This window comes from Pleurodeles waltl, chromosome 9 (genome assembly GCF_031143425.1).
Source record: "Pleurodeles waltl isolate 20211129_DDA chromosome 9, aPleWal1.hap1.20221129, whole genome shotgun sequence".
In the NCBI taxonomy this organism is placed as follows: Eukaryota; Metazoa; Chordata; class Amphibia; order Caudata; family Salamandridae; genus Pleurodeles; species Pleurodeles waltl.
Genome location: NC_090448.1, coordinates 1,146,485,346 through 1,146,504,326, shown reverse-complemented (window position 1 = coordinate 1,146,504,326; position 18,981 = coordinate 1,146,485,346). Strand labels below are relative to the sequence as shown.

The window sequence follows — 18,981 nt, the reverse complement described above, 5'->3', positions numbered from 1 at the left end:
AATTTATAAAGGCCAGGCCAGTATGTTATCTGTTAGCAGGAACATGCCTCAGAACTTGGCTTCATTACCCCTCACGCAGCAGTTAATGTCCCGTTCGTGTTTTTTTTAAATGCAGTATTTGTAGGATGTTTTACATAGAAAAAATCCTCGGGATGGGAGCATGGGTTTTGCTTTAACAAATAATAGCGATAATCAATATAAAGATACGTTTTAGAACTTTATTTACAGTTGCGCATCGTTTGGTATATATAGGGCCAGCTTTATTTGCGGAGGCGTCCTTGGCAAAGTGCAGTTTCATGGCACTTTTGAGGTGACTGTCACATTGTAATTAATATTTTATAATTTCTTGGGTTTTGTTTTGTTTGAAGGAAAGATAATTAAAATTAAGTAACTTCAGTTGACCACATCTTTAAAAGTCTGTGTGTAAAGAAATGGCTCCCTGTTGCAGTTACCCCCCACTTTTTGCCTGATACTGATGCTGACTTGACTGAGAAGTGTGCCGGGACCCTGCTAACCAGGCCCCAGCACCAGTGTTCTTTCACCTAAAATGTACTTTTGATTCCACAATTGGCACACCCTGGCATCCAGGTAAGTCCCTTGTAACTGGTACCCCTGGTACCAAGGGCCCTGATGCCAGGGAAGGTCTCTAAGGGCTGCAGCATATCTTATGCCACCCTGGGGACCCCTCACTCAGCACAGACACACTGCTTGCCAGCTTGTGTGTGCTGATGAGAACAAAACGAGTAAGTCGACATGGCACTCCCCTCAGGGTGCCATGCCAACCTCACACTGCCTATGCAGTATAGATAAGTCACCCCTCTAGCAGGCCTTACAGCCCTAAGGCAGGGTGCACTATACCATAGGTGAGGGCACCAGTGGATGAGCACTATGCCCCTACAGTGTCTAAGCAAAACCTTAGACATTGTAAGTGCAGGGTAGCCATAAGAGTATATGGTCTGGGAGTCTGTCAAAAACGAACTCCACAGCACCATAATGGCTACACTGAATACTGGGAAGTTTGGTATCAAACTTCTCAGAATAATAAACCCACACTGATGCCAGTGTTGGATTTATAAAAAAAATGCACACAGAGGGCATCTTAGAGATACCCCCTGTATTTTACCCAATTGTTCAGTGCAGGACTGACTGGTCTGTGCCAGCCTGCTGCTGAGAGACGAGTGTCTGACCTCATGCGGTGAGAGCCTTTGTGCTCTCTGAGGACAGAAACAAAGCCTGCTCTGGGTGGAGGTGCTTCACACCTCCACCCTGCAGGAACTGTAACACCTAGCAGTGAGCTTCAAAGGCTCAAGCTTCGTGTTACAATGCCCCAGGGCACTCCAGCTAGTGGAGATGCCCGCCCCCTGGACACAGCCCCCACTTTTGGCGGCAAGTCCAGGAGAAATAATGAGAATAACAAGGAGGAGTCACTGGCCAGTCAGGACAGCCCCTAAGGTGTACTGAGCTGAGGTGACTCTGACTTTTAGAAATCCTCCATCTTGTAGAAGAAGGATTCCCCCAATAGGGATAGGAATGTGACCCCCTCCCCTTGGGAGGAGGCACAAAGAGGGTGTAGCCACCCTCAGGGCTAGTAGCCATTGGCTACTAACCCCCCAGACCTAAACACGCCCTTAAATTTAGTATTTAAGGGCTTCCCTGAACCTAAGAATTTAGATTCCTGAAACTACAAGAAGAAGAGGACTGCTGAGCTGAAAGACCCCTGCAGAGGAAGAGAAGAAGACACCAACTGCTTTGGCCCCAGACCTACCGGCCTGTCTCCTGCCTTCCAAAGAAACCTGCTCCAGCGACGCTTTCCCAAGGACCAGCGACCTCTGAATCCTCAGAGGACTGCCCTGCTTCGAGAAAGACTAGAAACTCCCGAGGACAGCGGCACTGCTCCAAAAGACTGCAACTTTGTTTCAGAGGAGCAGATTTAAAGACCCCTGCAACTCCCCGCAAGAAGCGTGAGACTTGCAACACTGCACCCGGCGACCCCGACTCGACTGGTGGAGAACCAACACCTCAGGGAGGACCCTCCGGCGACTCCGAGACCGTGAGTAACCAAAGTTGTCCCCCCTGAGCCCCCACAGCGACGCCTGCAGAGGGAATCCCCAGGCTCCCCCTGACTGCGACTGCCTGAACCTAAAGTCCCGACGGCTGGAAAAGACCCTGCACCCGCAGCCCCCAGCACCTGAAGGAACGGAAGTTCTGTGCAGGAGTGACCCCCAGGAGGCCCTCTCCCTTGCCCAGGTGGTGGCTACCCCGAGGAGCCCCCCCCCCCCTTGCCTGCCTGCACCGCTGAAGAGACCCCTTGGTCTCCCATTGAAACCTACAGAGAACCCGACGCTTGTTTACACACTGCACCCGGCCGCCCCCGCGCTGCTGAGGGTGTACTTTCTGTGCTACTTTGTGCCCCCCGGTGCCCTACAAAACCCCCCTGGTCTGCCCTCCGAAGACGCGGGTACTTACCTGCTGGCAGACTGGAACCGGGGCACCCCCTTCTCTCCATTGAAGCCTATGCGTTTTGGGCACCTCTTTGACCTCTGCACCTGACCGGCCCTGAGCTGCTGGTGTGGTAACTTTGGGGTTGCTCTGAACCCCCAACGGTGGGCTACCTTGGACCCAAACCTGAGACTTGTAAGTGATTTACTTACCTGCTAAAACTAACAATAACTTACCTCCCCCCAGGAACTGTGAAAATTGCAGTGTCCACTTTTAAAACAGCTATTTGTGTTTTATGTGAAAAGTATATATGCTACTGTAATTATTCAAAGTTCCAAAAGTACTTACCTGCAATACCTTTCAAATGAGATATTACATGTAGAATTTGAACCTGTGGTTCTTAAAATAAACTAAGAAAATATATTTTTCTATAACAAAACCTATTGGCTGGATTTGTCTCTGAGTGTGTGTTCCTCATTTATTGCCTGTGTGTATGTACAACAAATGCTTAACACTACTCCTTTGATAAGCCTACTGCTCGACCACACTACCACAAAATAGAGCATTAGTATTATCTATTTTTGCCACTATCTTACTGTAGGAAGCTATTTCAAAGTAAGGAATAGCATGCACAGAGTCCAAGGGTTCCCCTTAGAGGTAAAATAGTGGTAAAAAGAGATAATACTAATGCTCTATTTTGTGGTAGTGTGGTCGAGCAGTAGGCTTATCCAAGGAGTAGTGTTAAGCACTTGTTGTACATACACATAGACAATAAATGAGGTACACACACTCAGAGACAAATCCAGCCAATAGGTTTTGTTATAGAAAAATATCTTTTCTTAGTTTATTTTAAGAACCACAGGTTCAAATTTTACATGTAATATCTAATTTGAAAGGTATTGCAGGTAAGTACTCTAGGAACTTTGAATCATTACTTTAGCATGTATACTTTTTACATAAAACACAATAAGCTGTTTTAAAAGTGGACACTTAGTGCAATTTTCACAGTTCCTGGGGTAGGTAAGTTATTGTTAATTTTCACAGGTAAGTAAGTCAATTACAGGTTTTAGTTTTTGGTCCAAGGTAGCCCACCGTTGGGGGTTCAGAGCAACCCCAAAGTTATCACACCAGCAGCTCAGGGCCGGTCAGGTGCAAAGGTCAAAGAGGTGCCCAAAACACATAGGCTTCAATGGAGAGAAGGGGGTGCCCCGGTTCCAGTCTGCCATCAGGTAAGTACCCGCGTCTTCGGAGGGCAGACCAGGGGGGTTTTGTAGGGCACCGGGGGGGACACAAAGTAGCACAGAAAGTACACCCTCAGCAGCGCGGGGGCGGCCGGGTGCAGTGTGCAAACACGCGTCGGGTTTCCTTCAGGTTTCAATGGGAGACCAAGGGGTCTCTTCAGCGATGCAGGCAAGGGGGGGGGCTCCTCGGGGTAGCTACCACCTGGGCAAGGGAGAGGGCCTCCTGGGGGTCACTCCTGCACAGAAGTTCTGTTTCTTTAGGGGCTGAGGACTGCGGGTGCAGGGTCTTTTCCAGCCGTCGGGAAATGGAGTCAAGACAGTCGCAGTCAGGGGGAGCCTGGGGATTCCCTCTGCAGGCGTCGCTGTGGGGGCTCAGGGGGGACAACTTTGGTTACTCACAGTCGTAGAGTCGCCGGAGGGTCCTCCCTGAGTTGGTTGTTCTCCACCAGTCGAGTCGGGGTCGCCGGGTGCAGTGTTGCAAGTCTCACGCTTCTTGCGGGGAGTTGCAGGGGTCTTTAAATCTGCTCCTTGTAACAAAGTTGCAGTTCTTTTGGAGCAGTGCCGCTGTCCTCTGGAGTTTCTTGTCTTTTTCGAAGCAGGGCAGTCCTCAGAGGATTCAGAGGTCGCTGGTCCCTTGGAAAGCGTCGCTGGAGCAGGTTTCTTTGGAAGGCAGGAGACAGGCCGGTAAGTCTGGGGCCAAGGCAGTTGGTGTCTTCTGTTCTTCCTGTGCAGTGGTTTGTCAGCTCAGCAGTCCTTCTTCTTGTAGTTGCAGGAATCTGTTTTTCTAGGTTCAGGGGAGCCCTTAAATACTAAATTTAAGGGCGTGTTTAGGTCTGGGGGGGTTAGTAGCCAATGGCTACTAGCCCTGAGGGTGGGTACACCCTCTTTGTGCCTCCTCCCAAGGGGAGGGGGTCACATCCCTAATCCTATTGGGGGAATCCTCCATCTGCAAGATGGAGGATTTCTAAAAGTTAGTCACTTCAGCTCAGGACACCTTAGGGGCTGTCCTGACTGGCCAGTGACTCCTCCTTGTTGTTTTCTTTGTTTCCTCCAGCCTTGCCGCCAAAAGTGGGGGCCGTGGCCGGAGGGGGCGGGCAACTCCACTAGCTGGAGTGTCCTGCGGTGCTGTGACAAAGGGGTGAGCCTTTGAGGCTCACCGCCAGGTGTTACAGCTCCTGCCTGGGGGAGGTGTTAGCATCTCCACACAGTGCAGGCTTTGTTACTGGCCTCAGAGTGACAAAGGCACTCTCCCCATGGGGCCAGCAACATGTCTCTAGTGTGGCAGGCTGCTGGAACCAGTCAGCCTACACAGATAGTCGGTTAGGTTTCAGGGGGCACCTCTAAGGTGCCCTCTGTGGTGTATTTTACAATAAAATGTACACTGGCATCAGTGTGCATTTATTGTGCTGAGAAGTTTGATACCAAACTTCCCAGTTTTCAGTGTAGCCATTATGGTGCTGTGGAGTTCGTGTTTGACAGACTCCCAGACCATATACTCTTATGGCCACCCTGCACTTACAATGTCTAAGGTTTTGCTTAGACACTGTAGGGGCACAGTGCTCATGCACTGGTGCCCTCACCTATGGTATAGTGCACCCTGCCTTAGGGCTGTAAGGCCTGCTAGAGGGGTGTCTTACCTATACTGCATAGGCAGTGAGAGGCTGGCATGGCACCCTGAGGGGAGTGCCATGTCGACTTACTCATTTTGTTCTCACTAGCACACACAAGCTGGTAAGCAGTGTGTCTGTGCTGAGTGAGGGGTCTCTAGGGTGGCATAATACATGCTGCAGCCCTTAGAGACCTTCCCTGGCATCAGGGCCCTTGGTACCAGAGGTACCAGTTACAAGGGACTTATCTGGAGGCCAGGGTGTGCCAATTGTGGAATCAAAAGTACAGGTTAGGGAAAGAACACTGGTGCTGGGGCCTGGTTAGCAGGCCTCAGCACACTTTCAATTCAAAACATAGCATCAGCAAAGGCAAAAAGTCAGGGGGCAACCATGCCAAGGAGGCATTTCCTTACACTTACCTCTAAGGGGAACCCTTGGACTCTGTGCCTACTATTCCTTACTTTGAAATAGTGCATACAGAGCCAACTTCCTACACTGTGGCTATGTTGTCTAATAACAGGGCAGATGTGAAACTTACAAAATACAATCTACTGTGGACAAGCAATAGAAGAGTGTTTTATCTCTTTTTATACAGACGTGTTGAAAATCCAGTGGTGCTCTACATTACATCAGATGTGTGCATCCATGTTCATATGTGCTTATCCAGATATGTATTCATACTAATACATATATAACATTAATGCATGTATATTTTCAGTTTCTTTACTGAAGAAAAAGATATATACTTCACGTTAGCAACAGAGTAAATATATAGGACGTGTGTTTCTTTTGCAACCCTTCTTCAAATGCAGACTACCTTTTGGTAACTCAGTTGCTACGGGATGCAGAACAGTCACGTGTGCCTATACCTCTATCATGTAATCAGAAGGCGAGTAATGAGCCACACAGTGGCCAGACACAGATATACTGCATATTACAGACAGTAATATGTCTGTGCAATTGTGTTTACTGTTGAAACTAACATTTGCCATTTACAGCTATTAACTTCTCAGGTTAAAAGGGGATGCGGACTGCACAGCTTTAAATAAGGCTGAAGACACTTTTTGGCAATCCTGCATTCTACACCCCTTTCAAGTTTAGTCACAAAATAAATACATAGAAGAAAAAAGAAATATGAAGTGATAAAAGTGTCAAATGGACAGGCGATTTAGGCTTTCCCTCAGGGGACACCAGTCCTCTGGGAGGCTCTGGGGCATCCAGATGTAGAGGTGTGTTAGGGTGTTGGCTGTTCCATTCACTTCAATGGGAAACAGTCCCGTCGGGAAGTTGCTGCAAGCTAGGACCATAAGGTGAGTCTGGGAGGGAACCCACAAGGGAGCTCGACACTTGAGGTCCTCGTTCACAGTCGATGCACTTCTCGGGCTGTGGGGCCAGCGTGCAGTAGTGTCGTCTGGCATCAGGTCCGGTGCTGGGGTCACCCTTGGTCCTCTTCTCCTCGGTGCAGGCGGAATGGTGCAGAGGTGTCCTAAGGCATCTGGTTTCTGTCTCCTGGTGGCTAAAGTTGCAGGGGTGTCTGCAGAAACAGGATGTAGACACCGTTGTGATGTCCACAGTGGACGAACTCAAGGTGGGCTTTGTCTCTGGGGGGCCTGGGGACCACGCCGACACTTTTGGGCCACTTCAGCTCGTGCTAGGCTGCTCGGTTGCACGAGTGATATCCAGCGTCAGGTTTTGGCGGGGTCAGTCCTCGCAGTTCTTTCTTGGGTTGCCTCCAGATGCAGGGAAGCAGCTCCTCTGCTCCAAGGGAGTTCTTTTTGGTGATTTGCGAAGCACTGGCAGCTTTCCCGCTATACAGGTCAGTTGCTCCTCAAGGGTTGGGTGCCGCAGGCAGGTTGGCAGAGTTGGCGTAAAGTCAGTCGTGCTCCTCGGTTCTCGGGTCAGCAGGCTTTTTTGTCCACTCCTTCTTTTGTGTCCAGTGAAGATCTGAAATCCTAGTATCGGGGGGTGCGCTAAATACTCAATGTATGGGGTGTCACTAGACCCCCTAGATGACCACTTCCTGTGGGGAGTGGGCCTCACCCTGTTCAGAGTTCCTAACTCTGAACACTAGATGTTAGCACATCTACCAGAGCAGGCTTCGTTTCTGACCTCCAGAGAGGAAAGACTCTCACCCTTGGGGGTCAGACTCTCGTTTGTTGGTGGCAGGCTGACTAGAACTAGTTAGTAAGCCCACCAGCAGTTGGTAGGTTTTGAGGGGGCACCCCTAACATGCCCTCTGGTTGCATGTATTAATACATTCATCACTGGAATCAGTGAGGGTTTGAGTACAAGATGTTTGATGCCAAAAATCCCTAGTTTTAGTGAAGCCATCATGTAGCTGGGGAACTCGTATTGAACAGTGTCCATCACATGTATTTAAAATGGCATCCCTACACACTTACCATGTCTAAGAATCCACAAGAACATAGCAGGGGCATATCTGCTCTTGCAAATATGCCCACACATGTAATATAATGCACCCTGCCTTAGGGCTGTAAGGCCCACTGTATTGGTGACTTAGCAATATTACATGCCGTGTTTAAGGGGCATGGCGCACAGGCTGTATGCCATGTCATCCGTGTTTTCACTTTTTGGGAGCACCTTGTCACGCAGACTGCAGTGGCATTCTGCATGAGGTTGGTGCTAGGTCCCTTAGAGTGGCACAAGCTGTGTTCTAGCTCTTAGGGACACTCTTTAGTACCTAGGCCCTAAGTACCAGAGGTACCATTTACTAGGAACTTACAGAGGTGCCAAAGGGACCTCGCCACTTGGAGATCAAGTGGCCAGGTGTCTTGTTTTGGAGAAGGAACACTGGCACTGGGTACCTGGTTAAAGGGGTCCCACTGCAATTCAAAGTTGCATCACAACCCAGGCAAAAAGTGAGGGGGGATGTTTTACTGCAAGCAGAACCCAGCTTCCTACAAACAGCACAAACAAGGGTCACCACTTCACTTCAGAAAGACAATCTGTTATGTAAAATAGGTTGATGATTAGTTGTCAGTGGAGGTTCGACGTGGGTAAAAAAGCTTCTGTTTAGCTCAACTAAAGTAGGTCCTCACAACTACTTCACCAGACGATCAATGATGTTTTGAAGGGCTACATCTTAACTTTAAAAAAAATTCTAACATGTAGGGCCTAATTGCACAAATTGATCTTAAAAATCAGTCCACTTCTACTTAGTCCCGACAGCAGGCTTCAAAAAGCCCTTTATAAAGACACCACGTTACAATTAAACAAAGGACGAGGTGCACTTTGATCATCTAAACCATAATCCAATTTAAAAAAAAAAAAACTCGATTTTGAGTACAGTTTGTGTCAAATACTGCCAGATGCAGTGGTGTCCAGGCACTCACACAACAGTGAAGCACACTACGTTTGAGTCACATGGGTGGGCAATTCTATTTGCTACTTGGATGCAAAATCGGTCACACAATGGGGAGTGAAACACACTGGTGGCTCGTAACATCTTACAATCAGAAATACATTCAAGAGCATTTTGAGAGTCAATAAATAGAACTATTATTGTTTAATATTGCTAAATAGGTACATAGACAACCTTTGTAAGGCTTTTGGTGCAGAAAATACCTGACCATGTTCCTTTTACTTTGCTGTACACACATACTCTGGAAAAATCTGCTTGGACAAAGATCCTTCTTTTTAAGTACTCAAACTTAACGCCCTTCTCTGCAAGTAGTAAATTCAGCTATATAATCTATGCATAGCTTGTAAAGGTGGCGTAACAAAGGCCCCCGTGGTGCGGGGGGCCCCGAACACAGTACCCTGGCCTGAGAGCTCCTGAATGAGTTCAGAGGGGAAGCCCTCTGTATTCCAACGGGGGAATCCCTGACCTGTCATTCACAGATTCACGCTCCAGTAGAAACAGGTTACCTGCCTGCAACCATGGTTTTGCAGCCTGAAGTTCTACATTCACATACTGTGCAGATTCTGCCATCTAGTGGTTATCATCATACTTGTGTTTGTGAAAGCCAGCGTGAAAACAAAGACGTAGAGCTCCGAGAAATAAACCCAAATAGGAAGAAAAAAAATCCTTGGATTGTTCAGGGATCCAGACAGTACAAGCTGGAAAAAAGAACTGAGGATAGGAGGCAACTGTAAGTACAGTGTACTCAGGAAGATGCAGGCTTCTGGCTCTTTAGAGGAGAAGTGTTGTGTTTTTTGTTTTTTTACTTAATGCCTTTTAAATATTGTGGGCACCCTTATTACTTCGTGTTTGCCTACTGTAATATAAAGTTTTAACGTTTTTCTTTTATTGATGATTGCGTGTCTTCGCCGAGGTGCTGCAGTGCAATCTTTTCTACTGCTTTAAATCAGCTTTTCCAGAGCTAGACCTTGAGTAAAAACTAACCTGCCTTCTGAAAGGGAGGGGCCACATATTTGGAACTTTGAAGTGTCTGCCTCCAGTCAAAGATGTTTATGCCATATAAATGAAGAGAAGTGTTCTGGGATCCCCAAACACTGGCAGGAGTATTTTGTTTGTGATGAAGGTGGAGATTCCTTCGATGCAGAACAATTACAAATGATAAGTCCTTAATGGACATGGGAGTTGTTTCTCCTGTTTAGTTGACATGTTTTCCCCCCAGTTAGTACATGTACTTTGTGAGATTGAGGTTAGTGTGATACATGATGCGCAGATTGCATACAGAAATTACAGGCACCCAAACTTTTTAACCAGGGTCAAGAGAAGAATCCTGGTGATAACTGGTTCCTTGAAGAGTAATTAGTCTTCTTGTTTAAGGCCATTTGACGACAGCCATCTGTTCTCGCTGCCCGTTGGGGCGAAATGAGTTTGCATCATCAGATGATATGGGCCATTTTTGGGGGGCTTTACCCGATGGTCGCGTCTGCCACCAGTATATCCAGTAGACAAGGGATAGTATGAAGGGCCATGGATAGGTATCCCAGAATGCCCTGCCTGTGTGAGATCTGTATAGGTGCTATGCAGGTACTCAATCATCAGTGGTAGTTTCAAGGCATTTTATTTTTCAATGCACTTTAGAAGTTGTAGCCCTGCTACATTTGCTGTGTTTCCGGCAGCAGAAGAGATATTGGCTAGCCAGACCTGACGTGTTTTTTCATCTGTCGAATAACTAACTTATTGTAATAGTTTGAGAATTTCCCTGTCTTCTAAGAAGGGTAATCGGTTAGCGTGAAGCCCAGAAAAGGCATCGTGAGAATTATTTTCTATCCAAGACTCAAACCGCTGAGGAGTGAAGTGTGAACTTTATAGTGTTTTTCACTTCACATTTTGGAAGAGATTGACACTTTGACTCTACCTTAACAGCCTTGTAAAGAAATAAGCCCATTTACTACAGTACACATGAAATGAGTGGTAGTTTTAATAGTTGGGTAAGGTCCTTGTAGGCCCATCTAACCCTGCTGTTGTATTGCTATCCTTCCCCCAATTCATTGAACTCCTTACCCCTCCCCCTACGGTCAACCATGTTGGAACTTCCTCTTCGTAAACTTTTCAAAACCCGGCTCTTTGACAGCTGCCCTCCTTGGTGTTCGCGGTGCGGCTCACTGCGCACTGATCAGCGCTGGGATGCCTTCTGGTACCTATGCGCTATACAAGTGCCTAATAGAATAGAATTGATCATCAAGGGCACAAAGTATAATTTGTTGTTGTGCGCCTCCAGCGTAGTCCACATTTTCAGGAGACTTTGTCTGGTGGGGCTTATACAGATAAGTTATAGTCTGTACCCTTGATGTTCAAGCCGGCTGTACGTCGATCCCACGTAAGGATGAATTCGAGACAATCTAAAGGTTCCTCATGAACAATCTCACCCCAGGTGTCAATTTTGCATCCTTGATCCAATTGATTGACATTTCCTCTGTGCCCTAGCAACTTCGAATCTGTCATTGCTTTCTGCCGTGCACAGAAGTCTGATGGGCTGCTCTTCACACGCGTATTATCAACCACTTATCGTTAAGTGGACGGGCCCAATGCAGTCCTTCAATTTTAACATTTACAACCTCCAAATCATCCATCATAGGGTTAAATTCATAGCTAACATGCAACTTAAGAAAACTGTTATAGATTCACATTTACATTCATACGCGACAACATAAAAACCTCTACTCACCAAGACAACGGATTGGAATAACTTGACATTTCAAAATCAAAGGCACGTGCACCTATAACACCACTAGCTACATATTTCCGTTCTGTCACTGTGGGAAGATCTAGAGAGGTGAAACCGAGCACAAGATCAAAATGAGATTATACAAATGTAAGTATAACATCGGAAGTAATTCAGAGTAACCCACAGCAGCCAAGTACTTACATGACATGGGCTACAATGTGTGTCAACCCAAATGTCAAGTCATCAGGCAACTAGATAAAAAAACATGAGGTAACAATAGAACACTCATCCTATAAAGATTTTGTCAAATACGGAACCAAAAGGGTTGACTGACTGGCTAGAAATGACTTGTTACGATTTCATCCAACATTCAAGTAGAACAGGACGTTATTATGAATTATTAAGTCATCAGATTTGCCTTAAATGATGTTGTGTACTTTTTAGTAGTCTTGTATTATGGAATATTTTAAATGTGTTTACTTTTGTTTATTTTACGGCCTTTGGGTAAAAAATACTTGACTGTCTGGCTTGTTAATTATAATGTTGCGCCATCGTGAATTCAGTCTCCCCATTAATTTTTAGCTGCTGCGTTTTTTCAAGAGGGTTTTTCCTAATTATTATTTTCTGATAACGTTTCTTTTCATGATTTTAGTTTAGTCTGTGGCTCTTTGGACCCTCTATTCCAGCGCGGTCTTTTGTTCTAGAAGTGTTAATTCATGATTTGGCAATCACCCTCCCATTTTTATACCTGCCCCTTTTTTGAGCATCTGGTCAGCTTTTCCTTAGCGTGAATTGGAAAAGAGCACGCAGGTCCTAGATTAGACCTCTCCCATGTTACTATGTACTCCCTACAAAATGTCTCTAGTTTGGTGCATGAACCGCTGATGTCTAGTCCCCTCCACGTCAAATGCTGTGCAATCTACCCGCCGTTCAAAACCTCCATTTGGCATCCACACACACTACTGTTCAGGTAGGATGTGACCGACTGTGAATCTCCTTTTTCATGTATGCCTAGTGCCAAACCTATATGCGCTTCTTTTTCTAGGCCCATCTCCATCGAGGTTAGCTATCCCATGAAACCATGCTGTAGGGTATTTTAGTGGAAAAAAAAATGTGAAGTAGCAGCCCTTGAAAGAATTATTTTTACATGAAGTGTAATCATGCCACATGTTCAACTTGCAGTTAATTTGTCAGGAGCCATATCTCACAGGTCCCTCTCTTATTAAGTACTCACCCAGTTCATACTTTGCCAGTTTCTCCGGAGAGCATCCAAGTTTGCTATTTAAACTGTCATGCTGAAATAAACTGTTGTTCAATACTGCTTTTTAAACTTCTTGCCCTATTGCAATGTGTTTCCTCCCCATTGTTTTCTGTTTTAATCTTTTTCTCATCCAGTACTGGTAACAGTGGGCTGAAATATTCATCTCCCATAGCTACATTTTGTGCTTATTTAACAGTTTTTCCATATTCACTAGATCGAGTATGTGTGGGTCAGAGGGTAAGATGCTTTGATTCCATTATACATTGAAACTGATATTTTATGATAAAAACCTCAAATTGTGCTTTTTCCGCAGCCTGTCTTGAGTTACGTACTGTACACATTTGTGGGATCCGTCGGCTTTCTAACACATTATATTCTGCCTCAAGTCCGGAAGCAGCTTCCCTGGCATTGCTTTTCCCATCCACTGCTGAAGACAAAGGAGTATTATCAATTTGAAGTCCGAAGTAAGTCCTATAAAGTGCCTGCATTTTTAGGGTCGAGTGCGCAAGCGCTCTGGCCTGTTGTAATATCTCTGTGGGCTTTTAACCACACCCACTCTTGCTATTCATTTTTTGTTGTGCTTGTTTTAATTGCTTCATGTTTATTGGTGCATTTTTTGAAATGTCCCTCCTTTGTGTGTTGAGTTCCCTCCCAGGCTATTTCACTTAGTGAACATTTTTGTTGACCATCACACTACGTCACGTTTCCTCCTGTTACAGCGTGTGATGGTCCCTCCTCCGGTTTCGGTTTGCCTTTCATCCCAGCCGCAATCCTTTCTGGACATTCACGCTGGGAACCTATAACTCTCGTGCTCATGGCAGCCATGGCGCTTTGAATCAGCTTGCTTATGTCAACTGTTTGACTTTTCATTTTCAATTTGTGGCAAGAAATGTCCAGTTAGGAATTTACAACGCTAATAGCTCTTACTCGAGCAAACGCGAGACCCATTGTATTGTTTAATATCCAGTAGTAGAAGTGCAGCTAAAGGAGATTGTAAAGAAATGGCTCCCTGTTGCAGTTACCCCCCACTTTTTGCCTGATACTGATGCTGACTTGACTGAGAAGAGTGCTGGGACCCTGCTAACCAGGCCCCAGCACCAGTGTTCCTTCACCTAAAATGTACCATTGTATCCACAATTGGCACACCCTGGCATTCAGATAAGTCCCTTGTAAACTGGTACTTCTAGTACCAAGGGCCCTGATGCCAATGAAAGGTCTCTAAGGGCTGCAGCATGTCTTATGCCACCCTAGAGACCCCTCACTCAGCACAGACACACTGCTTACAAGCCTGTGTGTGCTAGTGAGAACAAAATGAGTAAGTCGACATGGCACTCCCCTCAGGGTGCCATGCCAGCCTCTCACTGCCTATGCAGTATAGGTAAGACACCCCTCTAGCAGGCCTTACAGCCCTAAGGCAGGGTGCACTATACCATAGGTGAGGGTACCAGTGCATGAGCATGGTACCCCTACAGTGTCTAAACAAAACCTTAGACATTGTAAGTGCAGGGTAGCCAGAAGAGTATATGGTCTGGGAGCCTGTCAAACACGAACTCCACAGCACCATAATGGCTACACTGAAAACTGGGAAGTTTGGTATCAAACTTCTCAGCACAATAAATGCACACTGATGCCAGTGTACATTTTATTGTAAAATACACCCCAGAGGGCACCTTAGAGGTGCCCCCTGAAACTTAACCGACTACCTGTGTAGGCTGACTAGTTTTAGCAGCCTGCCACAAACCGAGACATGTTGCTGGCCCCATGGGGAGAGTGCCTTTGTCACTCTGAGGCCAGTAACAAAGCCTGCACTGGGTGGAGATGCTAACACCTCCCCCAGGCAGGAATTGTCACACCTGGCGGTGAGCCTCAAAGGCTCACCTCCTTTGTGCCAACCCAGCAGGACACTCCAGCTAGTGGAGTTGCCCGCCCCCTCCGGCCAGGCCCCACTTTTGGCGGCAAGGCCGGAGAAAATAATGAGAAAAACAAGGAGGAGTCACTGGCCAGTCAGGACAGCCCCTAAGGTGTCCTGAGCTGAGGTGACTCTGACTTTTAGAAATCCTCCATCTTGCAGATGGAGGATTCCCCCAATAGGGTTAGGATTGTGACCCCCTCCCCTTGGGAGGAGGCACAAAGAGGGTGTACCCACCCTCAGGGCTAGTAGCCATTGGCTACTAACCCCCCAGACCTAAACACGCCCTTAAATTTAGTATTTAAGGGCTACCCTGAACCCTAGAAAATTAGATTCCTGCAACTACAAGAAGAAGGACTGCCTAGCTGAAAACCCCTGCAGCGGAAGACCAGAAGACGACAACTGCCTTGGCTCCAGAAACTCACCGGCCTGTCTCCTGCCTTCCAAAGATCCTGCTCCAGCGACGCCTTCCAAAGGGACCAGCGACCTCGACATCCTCTGAGGACTGCCCCTGCTTCGAAAAGACAAGAAACTCCCGAGGACAGCGGACCTGCTCCAAGAAAAGCTGCAACTTTGTTTCCAGCAACTTTAAAGAACCCTGCAAGCTCCCCGCAAGAAGCGTGAGACTTGCAACACTGCACCCGGCGACCCCGACTCGGCTGGTGGCGATCCAACCCCTCAGGAGGGACCCCAGGACTACTCTGATACTGTGAGTACCAAAACCTGTCCCCCCTGAGCCCCCACAGCGCCGCCTGCAGAGGGAATCCCGAGGCTTCCCCTGACCGCGACTCTTTGAACCTAAAGTCCCGACGCCTGGGAGAGACCCTGCACCCGCAGCCCCCAGGACCTGAAGGACCGGACTTTCACTGGAGAAGTGGCCCCCAGGAGTCCCTCTCCCTTACCCAAGTGGAGGTTTCCCCGAGGAATCCCCCCCTTGCCTGCCTGCAGCGCTGAAGAGATCCCGAGATCTCTCATAGACTAACATTGCGAACCCGACGCCTGTTCCTACACTGCACCCGGCCGCCCCCGCGCTGCTGAGGGTGAAATTTCTGTGTGGACTTGTGTCCCCCCCGGTGCCCTACAAAACCCCCCTGGTCTGCCCTCCGAAGACGCGGGTACTTACCTGCAAGCAGACCGGAACCGGGGCACCCCCTTCTATCCATTCTAGCCTATGTGTTTTGGGCACCACTTTGAACTCTGCACCTGACCGGCCCTGAGCTGCTGGTGTGGTGACTTTGGGGTTGCTCTGAACCCCCAACGGTGGACTACCTTGGACCAAGAACTAAGCCCTGTAAGTGTCTTACTTACCTGGTTAACCTAACAAATACTTACCTCCCCTAGGAACTGTGAAAATTGCACTGTGTCCACTTTTAAAACAGCTATTTGTGAATAACTTGAAAAGTATACATGCAATTTTGATGATTTGAAGTTCCTAAAGTACTTACCTGCAATACCTTTCGAATGAGATATTACATGTAGAATTTGAACCTGTGGTTCTTAAAATAAACTAAGAAAAGATATTTTTCTATACAAAACCTATTGGCTGGATTTGTCTCTGAGTGTGTGTACCTCATTTATTGTCTATGTGTATGTACAACAAATGCTTAACACTACTCCTTGGATAAGCCTACTGCTCGACCACACTACCACAAAATAGAGCATTAGTATTATCTCTTTTTGCCACTATCTTACCTCTAAGGGGAACCCTTGGACTCTGTGCATGCTATTCCTTACTTTGAAATAGCACATACAGAGCCAACTTCCTACATTGGTGGATCAGCGGTGGGGTACAAGACTTTGCATTTGCTGGACTACTCAGCCAATACCTGATCACACGACAAATTCCAAAATTGTCATTAGAAATTCATGTTTGCAATTTGAAATTTTTCTAAATTCTTAAAAGTCCTGCTAGGGCCTTGTGTGTTAAGTCCCTGTTTAGCATTGTCTTTTAGAGTTTAAAAGTTTGTTAAAAGTTTGAAATTAGATTCTAGAAACAGTTTTAGATTCTTTAAAAAGTCTTCCAACTCTTAGCAAAATAATGTCTGATACAGAGATGAATGTGGTGGAACTCGACACCACACCTTACCTCCATCTTAAGATGAGGGAGCTAAGGTCTCTCTGTAATATAAAGAAAATAACCATTGGCTCCAGACCTACCAAAATTCAGCTCCAGGAGCTGTTGGCAGAGTTTGAAAAAGCCAACCCCTCTGAGGATGACTTCACAGAGGAAGAAATTAGTGACTTGGAGGGCAATTCCCCCCTTCCAGTCCTAAATAGGGAGACCAGGGCCTCTCAAGCCCTGTCTCCAAAAATGATAGTCAGAAATGTTGCTTCCCTCACAGGAGGGTCCAGCATTTCTGAAATCACTGAGGATGCTCTGTGAGGATGACCCCCTGTTAGCCAGGATGGTCAAAAGATTGGCTTTGGAAAAGCAGCTCCTAGCCATAGAAAGGGAAAGAAAAGAGATGGGCCTAGGTCCCATCAATGGTGGCAGCAACTTAAATAGGGTCAGAGATTCTCCTGACATCCTAAAAATCCCCAAAGGGATTGTAACAAAATATGAAGATGGTGATGACATCACCAAATGGTTCACAGCTTTTGAGAGGGCTTGTGTAACCAGAAAAGTGAACAGATCTCACTGGGGTGCTCTCCTTTGGGAAATGTTCACTGGAAAGTGTAGGGATAGACTCCTCACACTCTCTGGAAAAGATACAGAATCTTATGACCTCATGAAGGGTACCCTGATTGAGGGCTTTGGATTCTCCACTGAGGAGTATAGAATTAGATTCAGGGGGGCTCAAAAATCCTCGAGCCAGACCTGGGTTGATTTTGTAGACTACTCAGTAAAAACACTAGATGGTTGGTTAACTGGAAATGAAGTGTGTGACTATGTTGGGCTTTATAATTTGTTTATGAAAGAACACATTTTAAGTAACTGCTTCAATGAAAAGTTGCATCAGTATCTGGTAGACCTAGGTCCAATTTCTCCCCAAGAATTGGGAAAGAAGGCAGACCACTGGGTCAAGACTAGGGTAACCAAAACTTCCACTGGGGGTGACCAAAAGAAAGGGGTTACAAAAACTCCCCAAGAGAAAGTGGGTGACACTAGAAACAAAGAAAAAGAGTCCTCTGTAGGCCCCCAAAAACCAGAACAGGTGGGTGGGCCCCAAGACACAACCCAAAACAAAGGTGGGTACCAGGGTAAGAACTGGGATGCCACTAAGGCCTGGTGCCACAACTGTAAACAGTCTGGGCACCACACCAAGGACACTTCTTGTCCCAAAAACAAACCCCAGAACCAAATTCCTGGGGTAACCAGTGTAGCCATGGGAGATGACTCCTCAGATGAGGAGGTCTTCCTAGCCTTCAACTGGAAACAGGGCCCAACAGGTGAGTTGGAGATTCCAGAGGGAAGTAGACACTTCCACCACCTACTGGTGAATGGAATCCCAACCACTGCCCTGAGAGACACTTGTGCCAGTCACACTATTGTGCATGACAGGCTGGTGCTCTCAAACCAGTACATCCCAGGTGAGACTGCCAGGGTAAGAGTTAGCCTAGACAGGGTCACTAAGAGGCCTGTGGCTTTAGTGCCCATAGAAGTGGGTGGCACTCTTAGCTGGAGAAGGGTAGTAGTCAGTACAGACCTCCCCCTTGATTGTCTCCTTGGAAATGACTACCCAGAGGTTAGTCAGAGCTCAAGAGAGGAACTGGTCCAGTGCCAGTCCTCTCCCAAGGATTCTGGAAGTCCTGCCTCTGCAGTAAATGCAAGCAGGCCCCAGAAGAAGAAGAAAAGAAAACAGAGTAGGAAGGGTGGACAACCTTTAGCCAAGGTGTAGGAAGTTGGCTCTGTATGTGCTATTTCAAAGTAAGGAATAGCATGCACAGAGTCCAAGGGTTCCCCTTAGAGGTAAAATAGTGGTAAAAATAGATAATACTAATGCTCTATTTTGTGGTAGTGTGGTCGAGCAGTAGGCTTATCCAAGGAGTAGTGTTAAGCATTTGTTGTACATACACATAGACAATAAATGAGGTACACACACTCAGAGACAAATCCAGCCAATAGGTTTTTATATAGAAAAATATCTTTTCTTAGTTTATTTTAGGAACCACAGGTTCAAATTCTACATGTAATATCTCATTCGAAAGGTATTGCAGGTAAGTACTTTAGGAACTTCAAATCATCAAAATTGCATGTATACTTTTCAAGTTATTCACAAATAGCTGTTTTAAAAGTGGACACTTAGTGCAATTTTTCACAGTTCCTAGGGGAGGTAAGTATTTGTTAGGTTAACCAGGTAAGTAAGACACTTACAGGGCTTAGTTCTTGGTCCAAGGTAGCCCACCGTTGGGGGTTCAGAGCAACCCCAAAGTCACCACACCAGCAGCTCAGGGCCGGTCAGGGGCAGAGTTCAAAGTG

The 18,981-nt window shown here is 46.7% G+C and overlaps 1 protein-coding gene across 5 annotated transcripts in view; it reads left to right on the top strand.

Moving 5' to 3' along the window:
• PCNX1 (pecanex 1) overlaps positions 1–18,981 on the top strand; it is a 436,152-nt gene that overhangs the window by 286,695 nt on the left and 130,476 nt on the right. For all 5 annotated transcript variants that reach the window (XM_069208962.1, XM_069208959.1, XM_069208961.1 and 2 more), the window contains exon 20: positions 12,966–13,116. In XM_069208962.1, the coding sequence (XP_069065063.1) occupies positions 12,966–13,116 (151 nt within the window). The remainder of the gene's footprint in view (positions 1–12,965; positions 13,117–18,981) is intronic.